Here is a 19343-nt window from a genome sequence, read left to right as displayed (position 1 = left end):
TTATCATTCTCTTATTTTAGAAGTTACAGGGGGGGGGGGGAACACACATTTTACCACTTTGGAAGTGTCTCTCGCGCAAACTATTCAGTTTAGAAAAAAATGATATTAGAAACCTCAATATCATTTTTGAAGACCTATCCATAGATACCCCACACGAATGGGTTTAATGAAAAAAAAATTTTTGAGTTTCAGTTCGAAGTATAGGGAACCCCAAATATTTATTGTTTTTTTTCTATTTTTGTGTGAAAATCTTAATGCGGTTCACAGAATACATCTACTTACCAAGTTTCAACAGTATAGTTCTTATAGTTTCGGAGAAAAGTGGCTGTGACATACGGACGGACAGACAGACGGACAGACAGACAGACATGACGAATCTATAAGGGTTCCGTTTTTTGCCATTTGGCTACGGAACCCTAAAAAGGAGGCCGATACGTACTGTATCTTATATTAAAGTACCTTTTGAATACATCAAACTAGTTTCTATGTTGCTGGAGTCGTCAATCTATGCGTCCAAAGTTAAAACGGCCGTTTTTGTTTTGAGTTCATAGATCGACGAATCTAGGAACATAACGAAGCGGCCAAGTGCGAGTCGGACTCGCCCATGAAGGGTTCCGTATTTAGGCGATTTAAGACGTATAAAAAAAAACTACTTACTAGATCTCGTTCAAACCAATTTTCGGTGGAAGTTTACATGGTAATGTACATCATATATTTTTTTTAGTTTTATCATTCTCTTATTTTAGAAGTTACAGGGGGGGGGACACACATTTTACCACTTTGGAAGTGTCTCTCGCGCAAACTATTCAGTTTAGAAAAAAATGATATTAGAAACCTCAATATCATTTTTGAAGACCTATCCATAGATACCCCACACGTATGGGTTTGATGAAAAAAAAATTTTTGAGTTTCAGTTCGAAGTATGGGGAACCCCAAAAATTTATTGTTTTTTTTCTATTTTTGTGTGAAAATCTTAATGCGGTTCACAGAATACATCTACTTACCAAGTTTCAACAGTATAGTTCTTATAGTTTCGGAGAAAAGTGGCTGTGACATACGGACGGACAGACAGACAGACATGACGAATCTATAAGGGTTCCGTTTTTTGCCATTTGGCTACGGAACCCTAAAAAGGAGGCCGATACGTACTGTATCTTATATTAAAGTACCTTTTGAATACATCAAACTAGTTTCTATGTTGCTGGAGTCGTCAATCTATGCGTCCAAAGTTAAAACGGCCGTTTTTGTTTTGAGTTCATAGATCGACGAATCTAGGAACATAACGAAGCGGCCAAGTGCGAGTCGGACTCGCCCATGAAGGGTTCCGTATTTAGGCGATTTAAGACGTATAAAAAAAAACTACTTACTAGATCTCGTTCAAACCAATTTTCGGTGGAAGTTTACATGGTAATGTACATCATATATTTTTTTTAGTTTTATCATTCTCTTATTTTAGAAGTTACAGGGGGGGGGACACACATTTTACCACTTTGGAAGTGTCTCTCGCGCAAACTATTCAGTTTAGAAAAAAATGATATTAGAAACCTCAATATCATTTTTGAAGACCTATCCATAGATACCCCACACGTATGGGTTTGATGAAAAAAAAATTTTTGAGTTTCAGTTCGAAGTATGGGGAACCCCAAAAATTTATTGTTTTTTTTCTATTTTTGTGTGAAAATCTTAATGCGGTTCACAGAATACATCTACTTACCAAGTTTCAACAGTATAGTTCTTATAGTTTTGGAGAAAAGTGGCTGTGACATACGGACGGACGGACAGACAGACGGACAGACGGACAGACAGACAGACATGACGAATCTATAAGGGTTCCGTTTTTTGCCATTTGGCTACGGAACCCTAAAAACCGCCCAAGTGCGAGTCGGACTCGCCCATGAAGGGTTCCGTATTTAGGCGATTTATGACGTATTAAAAAAAAACTACTTGCTAGATCTCGTTCAAACCAATTTTCGGTGGAAGTTTACATGGTAATGTACATCATATATTTTTTTTAGTTTTATCATTCTCTTATTTTAGAAGTTAGGGGGGGGGGGGGGGGGACACACATTTTACCACTTTGGAAGTGTCTCTCGCGCAAACTATTCAGTTTAGAAAAAAATGATATTAGGAACCTCAATATCATTTTTGAAGACCTATCCATAGATACCCCACACGTACGGGTTTGATGAAAAAAAAAATTTTTGAGTTTCAGTTCGAAGTATGGGGAACCCCAAAAATTTATTGTTTTTTTTCTATTTTTGTGTGAAAATCTTAATGCGGTTCACAGAATACATCTACTTACCAAGTTTCAACAGTATAGTTCTTATAGTTTCGGAGAAAAGTGGCTGTGACATACGGACGGACAGACGGACAGACGGACAGACAGACAGACATGACGAATCTATAAGGGTTCCGTTTTTTGCCATTTGGCTACGGAACCCTAAAAACTAGCTTGACGTATTCAAAAGGTACTTTAATATAAGATATAGTACGTAGCGGCCTCCTATATTAAAATATCTTTCGCTAAATTTAAATAATCACGATTATTTAGCAGTGGCGCCAGTGTGCACATTGATGGGCTCTTAAATCTATCATTTAGACTAAAGGTATCTGCAGTTATTTGTCAGACTATGTAAAATGTATTCATATACGAAGAAATATTATTTGACGATCATCGTTTTTGTCGACTGATCTAAAGTATACACATAACTGTTTTTACATTGTGGTTGAAAGGCCAAGTCAAGAGCACCCTAAACCGGCCAGCGTGTATGAAGAATGTTATGAAAGTAACGGAAGCGAAAGATGTATGTCAGAATCGTAGCAAATGGAAATCCGTGGTCTCTGCCTACCCCGGGAAATAGGCGTGATTATATGTATGTATGTATTGTGGCTGATTCCACCTCTATCCGTTTTGCAATACAGTATAGATATTGTGTATGGGACATAGACTAGGAATCCTCTAGATGGAGTTTAGAGCAATTATTTCATGAAACCGATGCTGCCAAAAATACGGGGGTGCGGGGGACGAGGTGAGCGAATCCCGTGCCGTGATTGGTCCGTTCAAAGACACGGACCAATCACGGCACGGGATTCTGACACTTTGACGCGAAGATGGAGTAAAACTACTGTATATAGTGGCAGAGGGGGTAGCGTTACTATGCTCAGTCTAGAGGATGTCTTGTCTGTGGTATGGGAGTAGCGATGATATTGTAGGACATACTTAATTGACCGAAGCGTAGCGAAGGTCTACGTTTTGACTCGGGCATTTTGCTTTTGTATGTCCGGATGTTCTCCTCTACAGGTCACAATTCTAAACCGATTCTTATGAAATTTTGTGACCCGATTCTATGAGTAAATAAAATTTTTTTGTCGATCCCGTTTTTGGAAATTTTCAAAAATGGAGGAGTTGTGATACCTCGCGCTTAAACAAATAGTCGTATCGATATCATAAGAGTATTTTCTTTTTGAGACATATTTACATAGTAAATGGCAAAAAATGCAGAAAAATTGTATTGCTGGTTTAGGCGGTATTTAGATATTTAGTTTGTACTCGAGAATCAGTAGCCGAATTTCGTCAGCTTAGTTAAGAACTATCGTGGCGCATTTTGTAAACAATCGCTTTTTTGTTTGCACACATAGTCTGGGTTCGATCCCCAGTAAGACATAACTTTTTGTATTTTTTTTTCACTTAAACTTCGTATTTTTTTTTTATAAATTAAAATCTTTGTATTGTTGATTGATCAAACCGCTGTGTGGCGCTGTCATCTTGCTCGGTCCCAATAAGCTATGCTCGCGAGGTCTACAGCTCACAGAGCCACTAGTAATGATGTTGTTCTTTCAGTACGGCGGACGATGAGCAGATCGCGTTGGCCCTACAAGCTCAAGAGCTTGCCGCGAGACAACAGGCGAGGGGCAAATTCAAGTACGTACGATTTTAATACGATTGTAGAAAAATAAATAGCGCCATCTATAATACGCAAATTCACACAGAACGAGTTGACTCGAGAGGTAATAGGGAGTATTACCACAGAACATATTAAAGAGGTTAGAATGGCTATCGCGCGCAGTTAGTATCGGAACCGGTGTCGCCGCTCGCTCCTCTCCACATTTACTAACACTCGCGCAACGGTAGTAAAAACTTGTGTGCGTGGTGAATGGATACGCCTCCTTTAGACAGATTTGATGTCTGGCTTCTTAATCTGAAGGTTATTGTGGCGCAAAAGGCATGTTTACTTCGTTTTTCGGTCAGCGCGGGCGAGTAGCATGCGAGCGTTTGCTCAAAACCGGCGGCGACACGTACCCTGCTCGCATCGCCATTCTAACTTGTTCTGTGAGTATTACTGTGATGTTTTGCCGCCAGAGTGCAGCACTAGCGCCTTTAGTAAACCATAGAGTGACTTATACATACTGTACCTTAAACTGTTTTTTGACAAGTTTTCACAGACAATCAAATACGAGGGGCGTTCAAAATATTCTCGGTATTGATATCTTACGACCTCTTCTAAAATTTCTTTCGTTACTGGCCGCTAAGGTTTATTCATTGACATTAAAAAAAAGTATAATTCGAACCGAGATGTTCTTTTGTTTTTCTGCAATTGCTGAACAAACATGAACATCATGTGGGAATTGACAATGTTAACTAAATTAGAACATCGATGCGTGATAAAATTCTTGACAAAACAGGGTAAAAATCAAAAAACCATAAAAGAGGAAATGGATTGTGTTTACCGTGAGTCTGCTCCTTCTTTATCTACCATTCAAAAGTGATCAAGCGAGTTTAAACGTGGAAGGGAGAGTGTTGAAGACGACCCTAGACCTGGCCGGCCTGTAGTAGCTACTTCACAAGAAAATATTGATAAAATGGAAAAACTTATATTGGAAGATGGTCGAGTGAAGGTAAAATCTATAGCACAAGTAACCAATCTCTCTATTGGTACCGTACATGATATTATCCATGACCATCTTAATATGTCAAAAGTAAGTGCAAGATGGGTTCCGCGAATGCTGACTCGGCTTCAAAAAGACATGCGTGTAGCTTGTTGTTCCGATTTTATTGACCTGTGCGGTGAAAATCCTGATGAGGTGCTGCAAAGAATAGTTACTGGAGATGAAACCTGGGTTCATCATTATGACCCAGAGAGTAAACAAGAGTCCATGCAGTGGCACATTAAGGGTTCAGCTCATCCCAAGAAGTTCAAGGTCATCCCTTCAGCTGGCAAGGTCATGGCCACGATATTTTGGGATTGTGAAGGAGTATTACTGATCGATTATAAAGAAAAAGGTGTAAATATCACAGGACAGTACTACGCTAACATTCTACGTCAATTAAAGGATGTAATCAAAGAAAAGAGGCGAGGAAAGTTAACCAAAGGTGTTATGCTTCTGCATGACAACGCCCCCGTCCATACTGCTCATATTGCCAAGGCAGCTATTGTTGAATGTGGGTTTGAAACTGTTACTCACCCACCGTATAGTCCGGACTTAGCCCCCAGCGACTTCTTTTTGTTCCCCAATCTTAAAAAGGATCTGCGTGGAAATAAATTTTCCGATGATGAAGCATTGAAGGCGGCAGTGGAGGAGCATTTTTACACCAAAGATAAAAAATATTTTTATGCAGGATTAAAAAAAATAATTGATCGATCTTTTAAGTGTATGAACATAGGGGGGGAGTATATTGAAAAATAAAAATATCAAACTTTTCGTACTCGTTTGTTTTCATTCTCATACCGAGAATATTTTGAACACCCCTCGTATGACATTGATACATGAATATAACTGGATCAGGCATGAGGGGTGGGGGGAAATGACCGAACGGGATAGTCTTATGTATCTTTCAGTAGGAGTAGCAGCGAAAGCGCTATTATTGTTTGTCTTTGTCACAGTCTCACATTTTTTTTTATTCCCCACCATAAATTAGTATGGATTATGGTGGGCAACAAATAAATTCGACCAATTATAGTGTCTTCTTCTTCCTCGCGTTATCCCGGCATTTTGGCCACGGCTCATGGGAGCCTGGGGTCCGCTTGGCAACTAATCCCAGGAATTGGCGTAGGCACTAGTTTTTTACGAACCAAGGCATCGTGAGACGGATGATTCTTTTGTGGGTCGCCTGACGCTAAGCACACGACATTGTAAGGAAATAAGTCACAAAATATTCCGTTTTAGAATAGAATGGAATCTCATTTAATCAAATAGGATTTTACAATCACTTTTGCATCGTCAAAGTACATTATAAATAAATTACAATTAAATTAAAAAATAAATAACAGCTTACAAAATACAAAATTCAACAATTACCATTTACTATTGATACAAATACATTTCATAATAATTAATTCATTTATTAATAGACGGCCATGCATCTCGATCGTTAATATAGTCTTCGACTGTGTAATATGCCTTACGCAGTAGACTAGATTTGACATATTTTTTAAGTTCAAGAAATGGTAAATCCAGTGCCTCCCTTGGTAACTTATTGTAAAACTGTATACACTGTCCTAGAAAAGATTTCTTCACTCTTTTAACACGAGATCTAATTATTGCTATCTTGTGACTATTTCTAGCACTGTGCATTTTCTGAAAGGTTTCTACTTTCCAGGCTACAAAGGTTTTACTTTCCAGATCTAGCGAGGACCTAATCCACCGCCTGTTCGTCTGCATCGCCGGCGTCGCGGACCAACTACAAACCAACTTCGCCGCGGACCTACGGAACATACTCAAGTCCGTGTTCCTCATGAACCAGACTCCGGACGCGCCGGACCCGGACCCGGAACCGGAAGCGGCGCCGGACAAGTGCGACATCGAATACGCGGCCACGGAGGACCAGGTTATTCAGAACGGTGAGTGGCAACTATTTAAATTCGTGTTCGTAATAAACCAGCCGGAACCTGAGGGCCTACCGCGAACCACGTTCGACGTGTTGGCTCTCTGTCGCACTTGTAAATTCGTACGTAAGTATGACAGGGAGGCAACACGTCGAACGTGGTTCGCGGTAGGCCCTCAGGCGTAGCTCACTCCGCGATTTCGATGCTTCGCTACAAGTACCTACAACTGCATGTACATGCGGGCCACACCAATTTTGGTGTCTAGCAGGGATGTTGCGAATATCCGCATCCGCAACCGCGGAACTTCCGCATTATTTTCAACATCCGCATCTGCACCCGCATCCGCATAAAATCGATGCGGAGTTAAATGCGGATGCGGATGTGGAACAGGTCGGTACAGGACTCGGAATAATAAACCAACAGGAACCGCCATTAACAGGCGTTCCCCTCTGCCAAAAGTCGGCGGCCGCCGGTCAAGGAGGTTATATAAAACTAGTTGCCATACGTCATACGCCATTCAGCAAACGTCAGTCTAAGCGGAATGTTAGGAGCAGAAAATGCCGAATTGTAGCGTTTTCTCCTGTAAAAACCGATCGGACACATCTAGCGTACTTAAAGAACACGTTTCTTTTCATATGTAAGTACTATTTCATGTAAATATTATCAAATAGTGCACTAATTTAGCAAAAAGCTAAAAAACATTGTCAATCTGAAAGTGATACCACTTCATGGTACTAGATCTAATTTAGGGTAATATTTAAAGAAGACTTTCTAAATATTCATTAGGTATACCTAACTTCTAATTTACGTTGCTTATTATTATATAATTTATATAACACATTATTTTTCTATAACACCTTATTTTTATATCAACATAATCCATTCAATGAAATAAATAGTATAAATCATAAATAACGTGATATTACCGATATAGGTCATTGTGCTAGTTTCTGTTTAGTCTCTAGTTTTCGTCCACATAACAAATAACATATTTGATATTTAATTTGCTACTTGCCAAATACATTTTTTATGTAGATAGATACTCGTATATTGTCTCGACATTAAGGATTGCATTAAGTCCAAATTTGTGCAGCAATGTAGATTGATATTCAATTTCGTCAAGTGGACGAAAACTAGAGCTGGACGAAAACTAACGCACCTACCCTACTACTGTTTGAAAATTCATTTTTCTCTTAGTTTCTATCGTATATTTTTTATTTGACATGTCCAATATTTGTATTGTATTTTATTTATATTAAGGTATTTACTGCCGTCATTTTCCATAAATAGGCACTTTTAATTTATTACTCTGGTATCACTCTACCATAGTTAGCGATGGGACACCATAAAAACCAATATCGATAAAATCTATATGAACATTATAAATACCTAAATATATTGTTATTATAATTTATTTTTTTAGATTTCCAAAAGATGCAATAAATTTTAAACATAAGTAGTTTTCAGCTTATCAAGCCATCGAAAACCTAAAAATATTGCAATATCAGTCACGTTTTGAAGATCTAAGAGCTGCATAAGTAAGTTTGTAATTCCATATAAATATATGCTATTACAAAGTTACTGTTGCAGTTCCTACAAATAGTAGGTAAAGTAAAGGTACACTACGATGTATGTACGATGTGAGTATGTGTTTAGTTATGATATATGTACAGGGCCGGCCCTGTTAATCCGGATTAAGCATGTCGGGGCCCCTAGGCAGTGCAATGCTCGGGGCCCCCTTAGGCCCTTACAGTCAATTCTGCATACATAATGTTCATTTTTCAGTTCAGGGTTTGTTTGTTTGTGGTTTTAATTTCAACCTTCAGGTGTCGGTTGAGCCGATCCGAACATGCCAAGCGAAGTCTTTTTCGCTCTTATTGCGTGGACATAAAGCTGTTTTCTATCAGTTTTTGCCGATTCCTTTTTGCGTCAAGTGTGGGGAGAGCCCTTTTTTCTCAATAGGTAGTTAAATATTGTGCGAGGCTGAACAGCGATTGTCTGACCATAATACCACACGCCGAGCCACATGATTAAAAATAACGTAATAATAAAGATATTCCATAGGTTTAAATTACTATTCATTCACCAGTCAAGTTAGCATGTAGGTACAGGGTCAACCAGAAAAGCAGCAAATAAACGCGAGCGCAGCGAGCGCGAATTTTTTTGTTAAAAAATTGTGAAAGCGTGTTAAAAAGGCCGGGCCGGGCCTAAAAATCCGCAATTCCACAGTGAGCAGAGCTTTCATGCGAGGTCAAAGCCGTGCTTCAGGATAAGCTCAGCTAGAGCACAGACGCCAACCAATGTCCATTGTATTAAAAAGCGAGACCGCAGGCCGAGCTTGGCGCAGCGAGGCCAAAGGCTAAGCTGAAGAAGAGGAGATTTGAAAGACAAAGCAAAAATGGAGGTAAAAAGAGAGGCTGAAAGTCGAGCTCAGCAATCTCCACATTACTTAACAAGCCCGAAGCGTACTTATAACCGGCGAGGTGAGCTTTCATGCGAGGCAAAAGGCCAAGCTTCTTAAATCAATGTTTATATTTGTTAAAAAACGACGCCGAAGGTACACCTGTAAGAAAGCAGCGCTCTGACACGAACCAATCGTCAAATGTTACTCGACAATAATATGTGCAAGAGTTACTCGTAGATGAGGTATTAGGCCCTCGGGAGCCTGAAAATCGAGCTCGATATTACAGACTTTAAATCTATAAAATAACATAATTTACATAATCATCTAATGATTGTGTATCTGAGAAACTGATAATGGACATTAAGTAGGTATTAGGTATAAATATTTAGGTACAATAAAAACAATATTTATGAATTTTGGCCATATGAAACAAATATTGTTTTTGGCGCGCGCGGGGCCGCCGGGGCCCCCTAGCCGAGGCGGGGCCCCCTAGCCGAGGCGGGGCCCATAGGCAGTTGCCTACTCTGACTTAGGGTTAATCCGGCCCTGTATATGTATACATAGTATGGGTATGAGTACCCGAAAAGAAGGACTGTCTACAAAAAGAGATGAGATCCCATCAAAAACATTACATGTAAAAAGGTGCAAGTCTCGCAACGCTTTTATTACAAAAAGTTCTGAGATGTAACGTGAAACCAAGTCGGTTATTTTAATCAGTGCCAGGGGGTGTTAAAACCGTATCAATAAGATATCTTTAATTTGTAATACATATAATGACTTGGCAATCGCACATAATGCTTTACTCGTACCGTACTCGTAAATATGTGTAATGCTCAAACTGCAATTAGCGCTAGCGTTATGTTCAATTAGAATTATTTTTAATAGGTGATGATGATCCTTATGTCATTATGCAGCCGTGCGATGGCCAAGTCATTATACGTATTACAAATTAAAGATATCTTATTGATACGGTTTTAACACCCCCTGGCACTGATTAAAATAACCGACTTGGTTTCACATTAGCATTACATCTCAAAACTTTTTTGTAGTAGAAGCGTTGCGAGACTTGCACCTTTTTACATGTAATGTTTTTGATGGTTATAATTGACTAAAGCAGACAGTTAAAATTCAGTCAATAAAATATCGACAATATTATCGACAAGTCCCTCGCACTTCTACGTTTACTTAGAACTGACATCATCTCGTTCACGGACAGTGTTGTCTGTGTTTGTTCTTGTATTTGTGTGAATATAGTTTATGCTAGTGTTTCATAATTTTGTCGTGTGCGTGTGTAGCGACGCATGGAAAAAATACATTAGTGTTTACATTGTTTGTGTGCGTTCCTCGCCCCCCGCGCCGAAAACGACAGAATTTTTCACATAGAAATTAGTGCGTGTTACCACTCCATATTGGATTATTACTCCGAGGTACAGGAACGTCTTAGCATCGGCTTAAGTGCTAGACTGCTAGGTAATTTAGTCATTAGCCAAAAAACCTATTAGAAATGAGCAGTCAAGCGTGAGTGGGACTTAATGTACGGAACCCCTGGAACGCGAGTCCGACACGCATTTGGCCGGTTTTTTGAAATAAAAATTACTAAAATGTAATATTGGACGTTTTTTATGTACCTATCTTGACATCCGCATCCGCATCCGCGGATGTGAGCCTTTAAAAATCCGCATCCGCATCCGCGGATGTCAAAAAATCGGCATCCGGAACATCCCTGGTGTCTAGCCATAGTAGTTGCCGCGCACCGCTACGGAACGGACGCCTGCTCGCGCTTGCGCCACCTAGCGGTCATATCTGTCATAATAGACGCGTTTTGTTAGAGAGTTAATCTTCTGTATTTAGTACTATTATTTATTCTGTGCGGAACCTATATATATGCTAGTTTGTAAAGTATGTTTTTTTGGGCCTTAGTTGCCTGAAAATAAATATTTGATTTACTAATTAGATATATTTATCTCATTTCAGGAAGTTCATTCGACAGCGTATACTCCGCCGAAGAAGTGTACGCGGACAGCACATCAGACACGCCCTCCGAGGGTTCAGACAGACGGACACGCAGCACGGCGGACAGACAGACGGACAAACAGCCCGAACGGACCTCCCTGCACCCCTCAGTCTCCACGGGAGATCTCACGATCAGGTTGGATTATAACGTGAAGTTAACTAGCTGCTTATGTTTACTTAGGACTCTGTAGTTTGAGGTTAAAAAGAATTATGACAAAATATACCGGGAAAGTTGAATTTTCTGGTAATAGGACGCGAAGTGCATAACCTGAGTTGAAATTCTCAATCTAGATTACCTTCATGCGCAAGGGAGCGTGCGTACTATAGGGGGCAGAACCTGCTTATTGCCATAAAGTGGCACTACCAAGTTTTGGGGTGGTCGCGGGTTCTAACCCCGGCTCGTACCAATGAGTTTTTCGGAACTTATGTACGAAATATCATTTGATATTTACCAGTCGCTTTTCGGTGAAGGAAAACATCGTGAGGAAACCGGACTAAATCCCAATAAGGCCTAGTTTACCCTCTGGGTTAAAGGTCAGATGGCAGTCGCTTTCGTAAAAACTAGTGTCCCCGCCAATTCCTGGGATTAGTTGCCAAGCGGACCCCAGGCTCCCATGAGCCGTGGCCAAAATGCCGGGACAACGGGATTTCGTCGCTTTGCTACAGGTAGCTAAAAGTACATCCATTCGGCCCCAATTTTGGGGAAAGTCATAAGCCGCGCGTGGCGCTGTCGCCACCTAGCGGCCATATCTTCGTGAGTCTTCTGTACTTAGTACTATTATTTATTCTGTGGCCGTGGCAAAGTGCCGGGACAACGCGAGGAAGATGACGATGAGACCCTTCATACCGTTGAGTTTGGTATATTTGTGTATTTATAATGTATTATTAGCAGGGAGCGAGCAGAAACGCCGGCTAGCGACCGCGTGGAGCGAGCACCCGAATGGGTTCCCGACATCGCGGCGCCATCTTGCATGCGATGCGACTCGCACTTCACCGCCTTCCGCCGCCGCCATCATTGTAGAAACTGCGGTAATTATATTTTACTATTTTTTTCTCGCGACGTTGTCGAGAGGCCTAACTGCTGCCCCCACTCACTCAGCTACAGAATAAGTAATAGCATAGAGAAATATAATAAGACAAGAGTGCTCACTCCATACATCAGTTAGACTATTAATTTCAGTGTCTACATCTAGCATCGAGTAGCGGAACTATCAGTACTGCTACATGACAATAGATGTAGCACCGACCGGAAAGTCTTATGCTGTTGAGATAAGACTTTCCGGTCGGTGCTACATCTATTGTCAAGTAGCAGTACTGATAGTTCCGCTACTCAATGCTAGATGCTAATAGTCTTTTTGGTACTAAAACTGATGTATGGAGTGAGCAATCTATGTATTTTTTTCTCTATGGTAATAGTAATAGGACTTAGGCAGAAGGGGGAGGACCCCCGCTCCGAGTCGTTTCTGGTGCAGAGGCTATCCATAGCCATCCAGCGCGGCAATGCTGCGAGTATTATGGGCACTTTTGCACCGGAAGCGTCTAGGAGCGGCAGCAATGTTTAGTTAGTAGTTAGTTTGTAAGTATGACTGACTGTATGTATGTATTTTTAATTGTATTTGAACCTGTCTTTTACTGCAATAAAATAAATATATTTCCGTATGGCTGTAGTTCAAACCAGATTTAGCATGAATTGCCTCTATATCCAAAATAAAGAAGATAAATAGTACTACTTCACTTTAAACCGAATAGCTACACTCCACCCCACCTCAAACGAAGCTAGAGTCAAACCAAGACAAGTATGCAACGATTTTGAGTGCACACGCAGTGCAAGTGTTATTTTAAACGTCAAACTTCTATGAAATTATGATGTATAAATAACACTTGCACTGCGTGTGCTATCAAAATCGCCGCAGACTTATCTTGGTCTAACTCTATCTTCATTTAATAATCCGCACGCCGAAAGCTCTTGTGCTTCGTTGCCATGGTTACTCCAAAATATTTTCAACTGGCTGCGCTAAGGAATTTACAGACACGCATATACAGACGTGTCGTGCGCACTTAGGGTCGATTGCACCCAACTGTTTGTCATCGTTAAAGACTTCGCTAAATTTTATTGTATGGAAAGTTACAAGTAAACCGCCGCGGCGCGCCGGGTGACGTTGATCAGTTTGTCAAGTGCGGATGGTGCAACTGGCACTTATACACACCCACTTTGTCAGTAGAATAAGGCGTCAAATTTTAAAAATGTAGGCGTGAAGACTCTCCATAGAAAATTTGAGTTTCGCGCCTTTTCTAGTGACAAAATGTGTGTGTTTAAGTGTAGACACTAAATCGATTTCGGTATCAAGGCATGTCTATACTAATTTTCAACTCCCTCTTGGCTGCTACTGGCAAAAAGGAATCTCCACACTGACGAAATCTGTTTTTCCCACAGGCAAAGTATTCTGCGCATCGTGCAGCTCTAACTCCATCCCGCTCCCCCGCTTCGGGCAGCTGAAGCCGGTGCGCGTGTGCGAGGAGTGTTTCCGATCCATCGCGCGCGGTTGTCGAAGAGCGCACTACCGGTGATTAAACCTACGTGAGGAATAAATAGTGTCGAGGTAAAACATACCTTATCTCCATGCCGTTGGGTCGAAAACGGAATGACTGCAAGACAATATGTATGATTCATATGAAACCATTGGTGTCAGGGTGCATCTTGGTTCAAGGGAATTTAGTCCTTATGTATAACGCCTGAATTATAATATGTGACGTTATCTATGAAAAGGGACCTTATTGTCGATGGCGCTTACGCCTTTATTAACGATGCTCCGATATAAATACAATGCCGCGCGACGCTGAGCGGCATAAACGCCATCGAAAATAAGGTCCCTTTTCATGATAATGCCCCATATAATTATAGTCTAGTCGACAAGTTTGAAAATGGTGAAAAATAGAGATACTGCTTCTAAAAATACGTGTGATGTCTCATAAATTATTATTTAAGAGATGACACATAATTTAAGGAGCAGTATGTCTATTTTTCACCATTTTGAACTTGTCGACTAGACTAATATCAGGCGTGGCTCACTCCGCGATTTCGTCGCTTTGCTACAGGTAGCTAAAAGTACATCCGTTCCACACCAATTTTGGGGAAAGCCATAAGCCGGGCGTGGCGCTGTCGCCACCTAGCGGCCATATCTGTGCTGATCGTAACAGACGCGTTTTGTTAGAGTGAGTCTTCTGTACTTAGTACTATTATTTATTCTGTGCTAATATGTTGATTTGGTATACTATGGTATTATAACTCCTGAAACATGTCTAATTTCCTTTGACCATGTAAGACGCGCGGTTTTTTAAATGGCAACACCACACATCCGCAAATAATTGCATAAATTGCTATACATACAAGCATAACCGTCTTGTTTGGCAAGAAACTCGTACTAAAACATTTATCTAATCAGGCAAATTTCACACCTTAATGTATTGTAATGTAAGATTTGTTGAAATGGCATTATGGTTTAATATAGTAATGCCATTTCAAAAGGTATACAAAGCTAACTTGGACCGTTGCTATATGTACAATACAAAACAGTTTATCCTGATAATTATCTTAATAGACGAAGACACAATATCAGACCTTTTCGCTAACGTGTCTTTTCTACAGGCATATGATGGACGTGATTATGATAGGCTAGATCTAGCCGCTATATTATCAGTCTAATCGTAAACACTTCGACAATCATGTCCATAATAGTCCACTGGTTCAACTACTGACGACCTCAAAATGTACGGCGAAACACGATAGTGAAATAGGGCCTTGGCGCCTACTCGGCTCGTCGAAGTGACATAACCGTATGTGGATGAGTCGAATAGACACCCTGGTGTGGTCTAAAGGTTGCATCTAGTGACATGTCACAAAAGTATTTGACTCGTGACATAATGTTGCTATACTCTGGCAAACCCACTATGTCAGTAGAAAAAGTCGCGAAATTCAAATTTTCTATGGGAAATACCCTTCGCACATACATTTTTTTTTTTAATTTGCCGCCTTTTTCTATCGGCAGAAATACTTTTACCATATTATGACGAACATTATTACCTATATCACATTCAAAGTTTATTCCAAAACTATGTTTTTAATAAATATATTAGTATCAACTAGATTGTTGGATAAATGTAATATAGATATGTTGATTTTAATTAAATATAAATACTATAAATAGGTATAATTCTTCAATATTGACTGATATAAACAAATATATTTAATGATTCTATAAAAGTTTTCCATTGTAATAGGTAGCTCTCTAATAAAGGAATATTTAAAGATATTAACTCACATTTATAGACGGGTCTAACGCGAAATTTATTCACATACCTTTATTTACCGACGTTTCGACACAGGTTTCACTGGTCATGGTCGCGGCTAACTGATGACCCAGCAAAATGTCAAAACAGAGATTTGTGCAACTACCCGACGAAAAGTGTAACCTGTGTCGAAACGTCGGTAAATGAAGGTATGTGAATAAATTTCGCGTTAGACCCGTCTATAAATGTGAGTGAATATGTGTTCAAAACGCGAAAGTTTTAAATATTACATTTAATGATGTTATCAATGCATAATTATACCTATTTCATACTATATTAGGCAGTATTATTTGCAGTCACTTGCTCAAATCATTAATTACGCACAACTTTGAGAACAAATCAAATTATTTTAATCAAATATATATTAACTGTCACAACTCCAACATACTGAACTACCAGATTTTGCACTAAGTATTTCACTAGTCCTTGATGACCAGGATTTTAGCTTTAACCTTTTAACCGCCAGCAATTTTTGATCGAGCGTGCTCGTGTCGCCACCGACAGTAATTGTACCACGCAGAGTAAGGTTGGCATAGTTACGGGAGTTATAAATGTGCTGTAAAAACCAAATGACATCTTTGTCTTATTTAACAGACGGTGGCGAAATGAGCTGGATATGTAATGTCTTCTATATCAGACTGTGGCGGTTAAAGGGTTAAGGCTCATTTAGACGGCGCGCGAACTCGTATACGATTTTAGTTACATTGCGGACCATTGAGGTTACGACAACCCAGCCGACCGATCAAATGACGCAATGTAATGAAACTCGCATGCGAGTTCTCGCACCGTCTAAATGAGCCCTTAGGTTACTGTTCCATTATTATTCTATTTCGATGGTCAAAATAATATTTCATGTAATCATGTACCTAATTACTTGTCTTCAATACTTGACAGACCCACTTCTAACGTGGGTAGCAACCGGCCATTAGTTTTAGTCTTTCATATGTGACTGCAAATAAATGTGTCGTGCTGTATAAAAAGGGACTGCATACACCCATTATTAACACGCATATGTGGCTCTCAGGGGCCCGTTTCTCAAAAACTTGTAACTTGTAATACAAGCGAATGTCACTTTTTGACAGCTTTTGTGAGAAAGGGACTTCCACTTGTATTACAAGTTACAAGATTTTGATAAACAGGGCACAGGGTCCCGTTTCTCAAAAGCTTGTAACTTGTAATACAAGTGGAAGTCCCTTTCTCACAAAAGCTGTCAAATAGGGACTTCCACTTGTATTACAAGTTACAAGCTTTTGATAAACAGGGCACTGGTCTCTTTTTGTACAGGATGACACAAATGCCCGCCCCAAACAGAATCCAATAAATACCTAGGCTAAGTAGCGACGTTAGAAAAAAATACTATTTTAATAATATTAAAGCGTTTATATTTTTAACATAACTCTTTAAACCCTTTATTCCACTTTTGTAACCAATGGTGTTAGGTTAAGTATAAGTAATGTTACGTGTATGTAAATTTTGTAAAAGTTATTGTTAGTATACCCCCAGGTACCTTAACGTGTAGCGTTTGTATTGTAAGATTGGATGACAGGATCCGGTGACCACAAAACGAGTAAGTGATAATCCGTTACATATTTTAATCGTGTATAATAAATGTCAGATTATTAGCTAAAGTGAAGTTTTTATTTACCTTATGTATAGAAGGTATGCTTTGTACAAGGAATTTCGTACATGTTCCTATCTCTGTCGCACGTGCTGTCAGGCGGGCGCTCAGTCCGTAGTCGCTTTTCGCTACATACGCGTTTTCACATGTTATCGGCTACGCTCATAGCGCGTAGCACTCGGCTGGTACTGTATGTATGTATTAAGTACCTATCATGATATTTAATTGTCGTGGTCAACAGTTCACTTTTTTAGGGTTCCGTACCCAAAGGGTAAAAACGGGACCCTAAAAAAGTGAACAGTTGACCACGACAATGCCGCTATAACAACAAATACTAAAAACAGAATAAAATAAAGATTTAAGTGGGGCTCCCATACAACAAACTTGATTTTTGACCGAAGTTAAGCAACGTCGGGCGGGGTCAGTACTTGGATGGGTGACCGTTTTTTTGCTTGTTTTGTCTATTTTTTGTTGATGGTGCGGAACCCTCCGTGCGCGAGTCCGACTCGCACTTGGCCGGTTTTTTTAGGGTTCCGTAGCCAAATGGCAAAAAACGGAACCCTTATAGATTCGTCATGTCTGTCTGTCTGTCTGTCCGTCTGTCCGTCTGTCTGTCCGTCCGTATGTCACAGCCACTTTTCTCCGAAACTATAAGAACTATACTGTTGAAACTTGGTAAGTAGATGTATTCTGTGAACCGCATTAAGATTTTCATACAAAAATAGAAAAAAACAATAAATTTTTGGGGTTCCCCATACTTTGAACTGAAACTCAAAAAAATTTTTTGCATCAAACCCATACGTGTGGGGTATCTATGGATAGGTCTTCAAAAATGATATTGAGGTTTCTAATATCATTTTTTTCTAAACTGAATAGTTTGCGCGAGAGACACTTCCAAAGTGGTAAAATGTGTGTCCCCCCCCCTGTAACTTCTAAAATAAGAGAATGATAAAACTAAAAAAAATATATGATGTACATTACCATGTAAACTTCCACCGAAAATTGGTTTGAACGAGATCTAGTAAGTAGTTTTTTTTTATACGTCATAAATCGCCTAAATACGGAACCCTTCATGGGCGAGTCCGACTCGCACTTGGCCGCTTTTTTTACCTTGACCCAGTTAAATTCGAAAGCATTTTCGCATTTTGCGTATCATAATAATAAATTAATAATACAGGTAGGTGTTTACATCCAACTTAGTCCAGTTACATGGTTTCTAAAGACGCCCTACTTTCGTCATTCCACCACAAATAGCCCTTTCCCAAAATAAACGGATGGTAGCATCGCCCACACATTCACCTTTAGACTAATTATAAATAACCACGGTTAGGGCCAAAGGTTCTACTCTACGAAGTAGTACCAGGCGTGTCTCACTCCGCGATTTCCGTTCGGCCCCAATTTCGGGGAAAGCCGTAAGCCGCGCGTGGCGCTGTCGCCACCTAGCGGCCATATCTGTGCTGATCGTAACAGACGCGTTTTGTTAGAGAGTGAGTCTTCTGTACTTAGTACTATTAATTTTATTCTGTGGTAGTACTCGTATTGATAGCTATTTGAAGCGTGGAATGTATGGCAATACATTCCACGACTCTTCTCACACCACACATACTTTACACTCTAGAGCCCGTACCATGAGTCACTGACAGTGTCAAAACTGACATAATACGCTATCGAGAACGTAATTTACTTTCTATACATCTCGTTCGCACTAATATGCGAGTACGAGCGAGATGTATAGAATGTTAATTACGTTCTCGATGGCGTTTATGTCAGTGCCAAACTGATGGTAGCCGTACAGATATGTCTAGAATTACTCTAGGTCATGTCTAGATACTCAAACGATTTTCAATGTGTTCTTCTATGGTCTAGATACTCAAACGATTTTCAAAATCGTTCTATTGTAACAAATGCCTACCTACACATAATGCATTGACGCCTTGCCTTTCAGCCGCTCGATATTCAAAAAGAAACAAAAATACGTTAGAATTTGGAAAGAATTCCGAAGCACGCTGGACCGGGCCGATAAGGAGCACAAAGGCACGGCTTTCGCAGTCGGAAAAATATGAACTTTCAGGAAAATCGATGGGTTTGGTCGCTTGGCGCTAAAATGTGTTGGAAATTATTTTCTTTGAAAAGCCAT

At 39.9% G+C, this 19343-nt stretch overlaps 1 protein-coding gene across 1 annotated transcript in view; it reads left to right on the top strand.

The window, feature by feature from the left end:
• Nucleotides 1-13825, top strand: part of LOC134657433 (lateral signaling target protein 2 homolog) — a 57372-nt gene extending 43547 nt beyond the window's left edge. The window contains exons 10-14 of the mRNA XM_063512983.1: nt 3842-3922; nt 6622-6839; nt 11203-11377; nt 12134-12270; nt 13676-13825. Coding sequence (XP_063369053.1) covers nt 3842-3922; nt 6622-6839; nt 11203-11377; nt 12134-12270; nt 13676-13809 — 745 coding nt within the window. The 3' untranslated portion in view covers nt 13810-13825. The remainder of the gene's footprint in view (nt 1-3841; nt 3923-6621; nt 6840-11202; nt 11378-12133; nt 12271-13675) is intronic.
• Nucleotides 13826-19343: the final 5518 nt, after the last annotated feature.

Source organism: Cydia amplana, chromosome 20 (genome assembly GCF_948474715.1).
Source record: "Cydia amplana chromosome 20, ilCydAmpl1.1, whole genome shotgun sequence".
Taxonomy (NCBI): domain Eukaryota; kingdom Metazoa; phylum Arthropoda; class Insecta; order Lepidoptera; family Tortricidae; genus Cydia; species Cydia amplana.
Note: the sequence above shows the minus strand (reverse complement) of the source record. Positions and strands in the feature narration are given on the sequence as shown.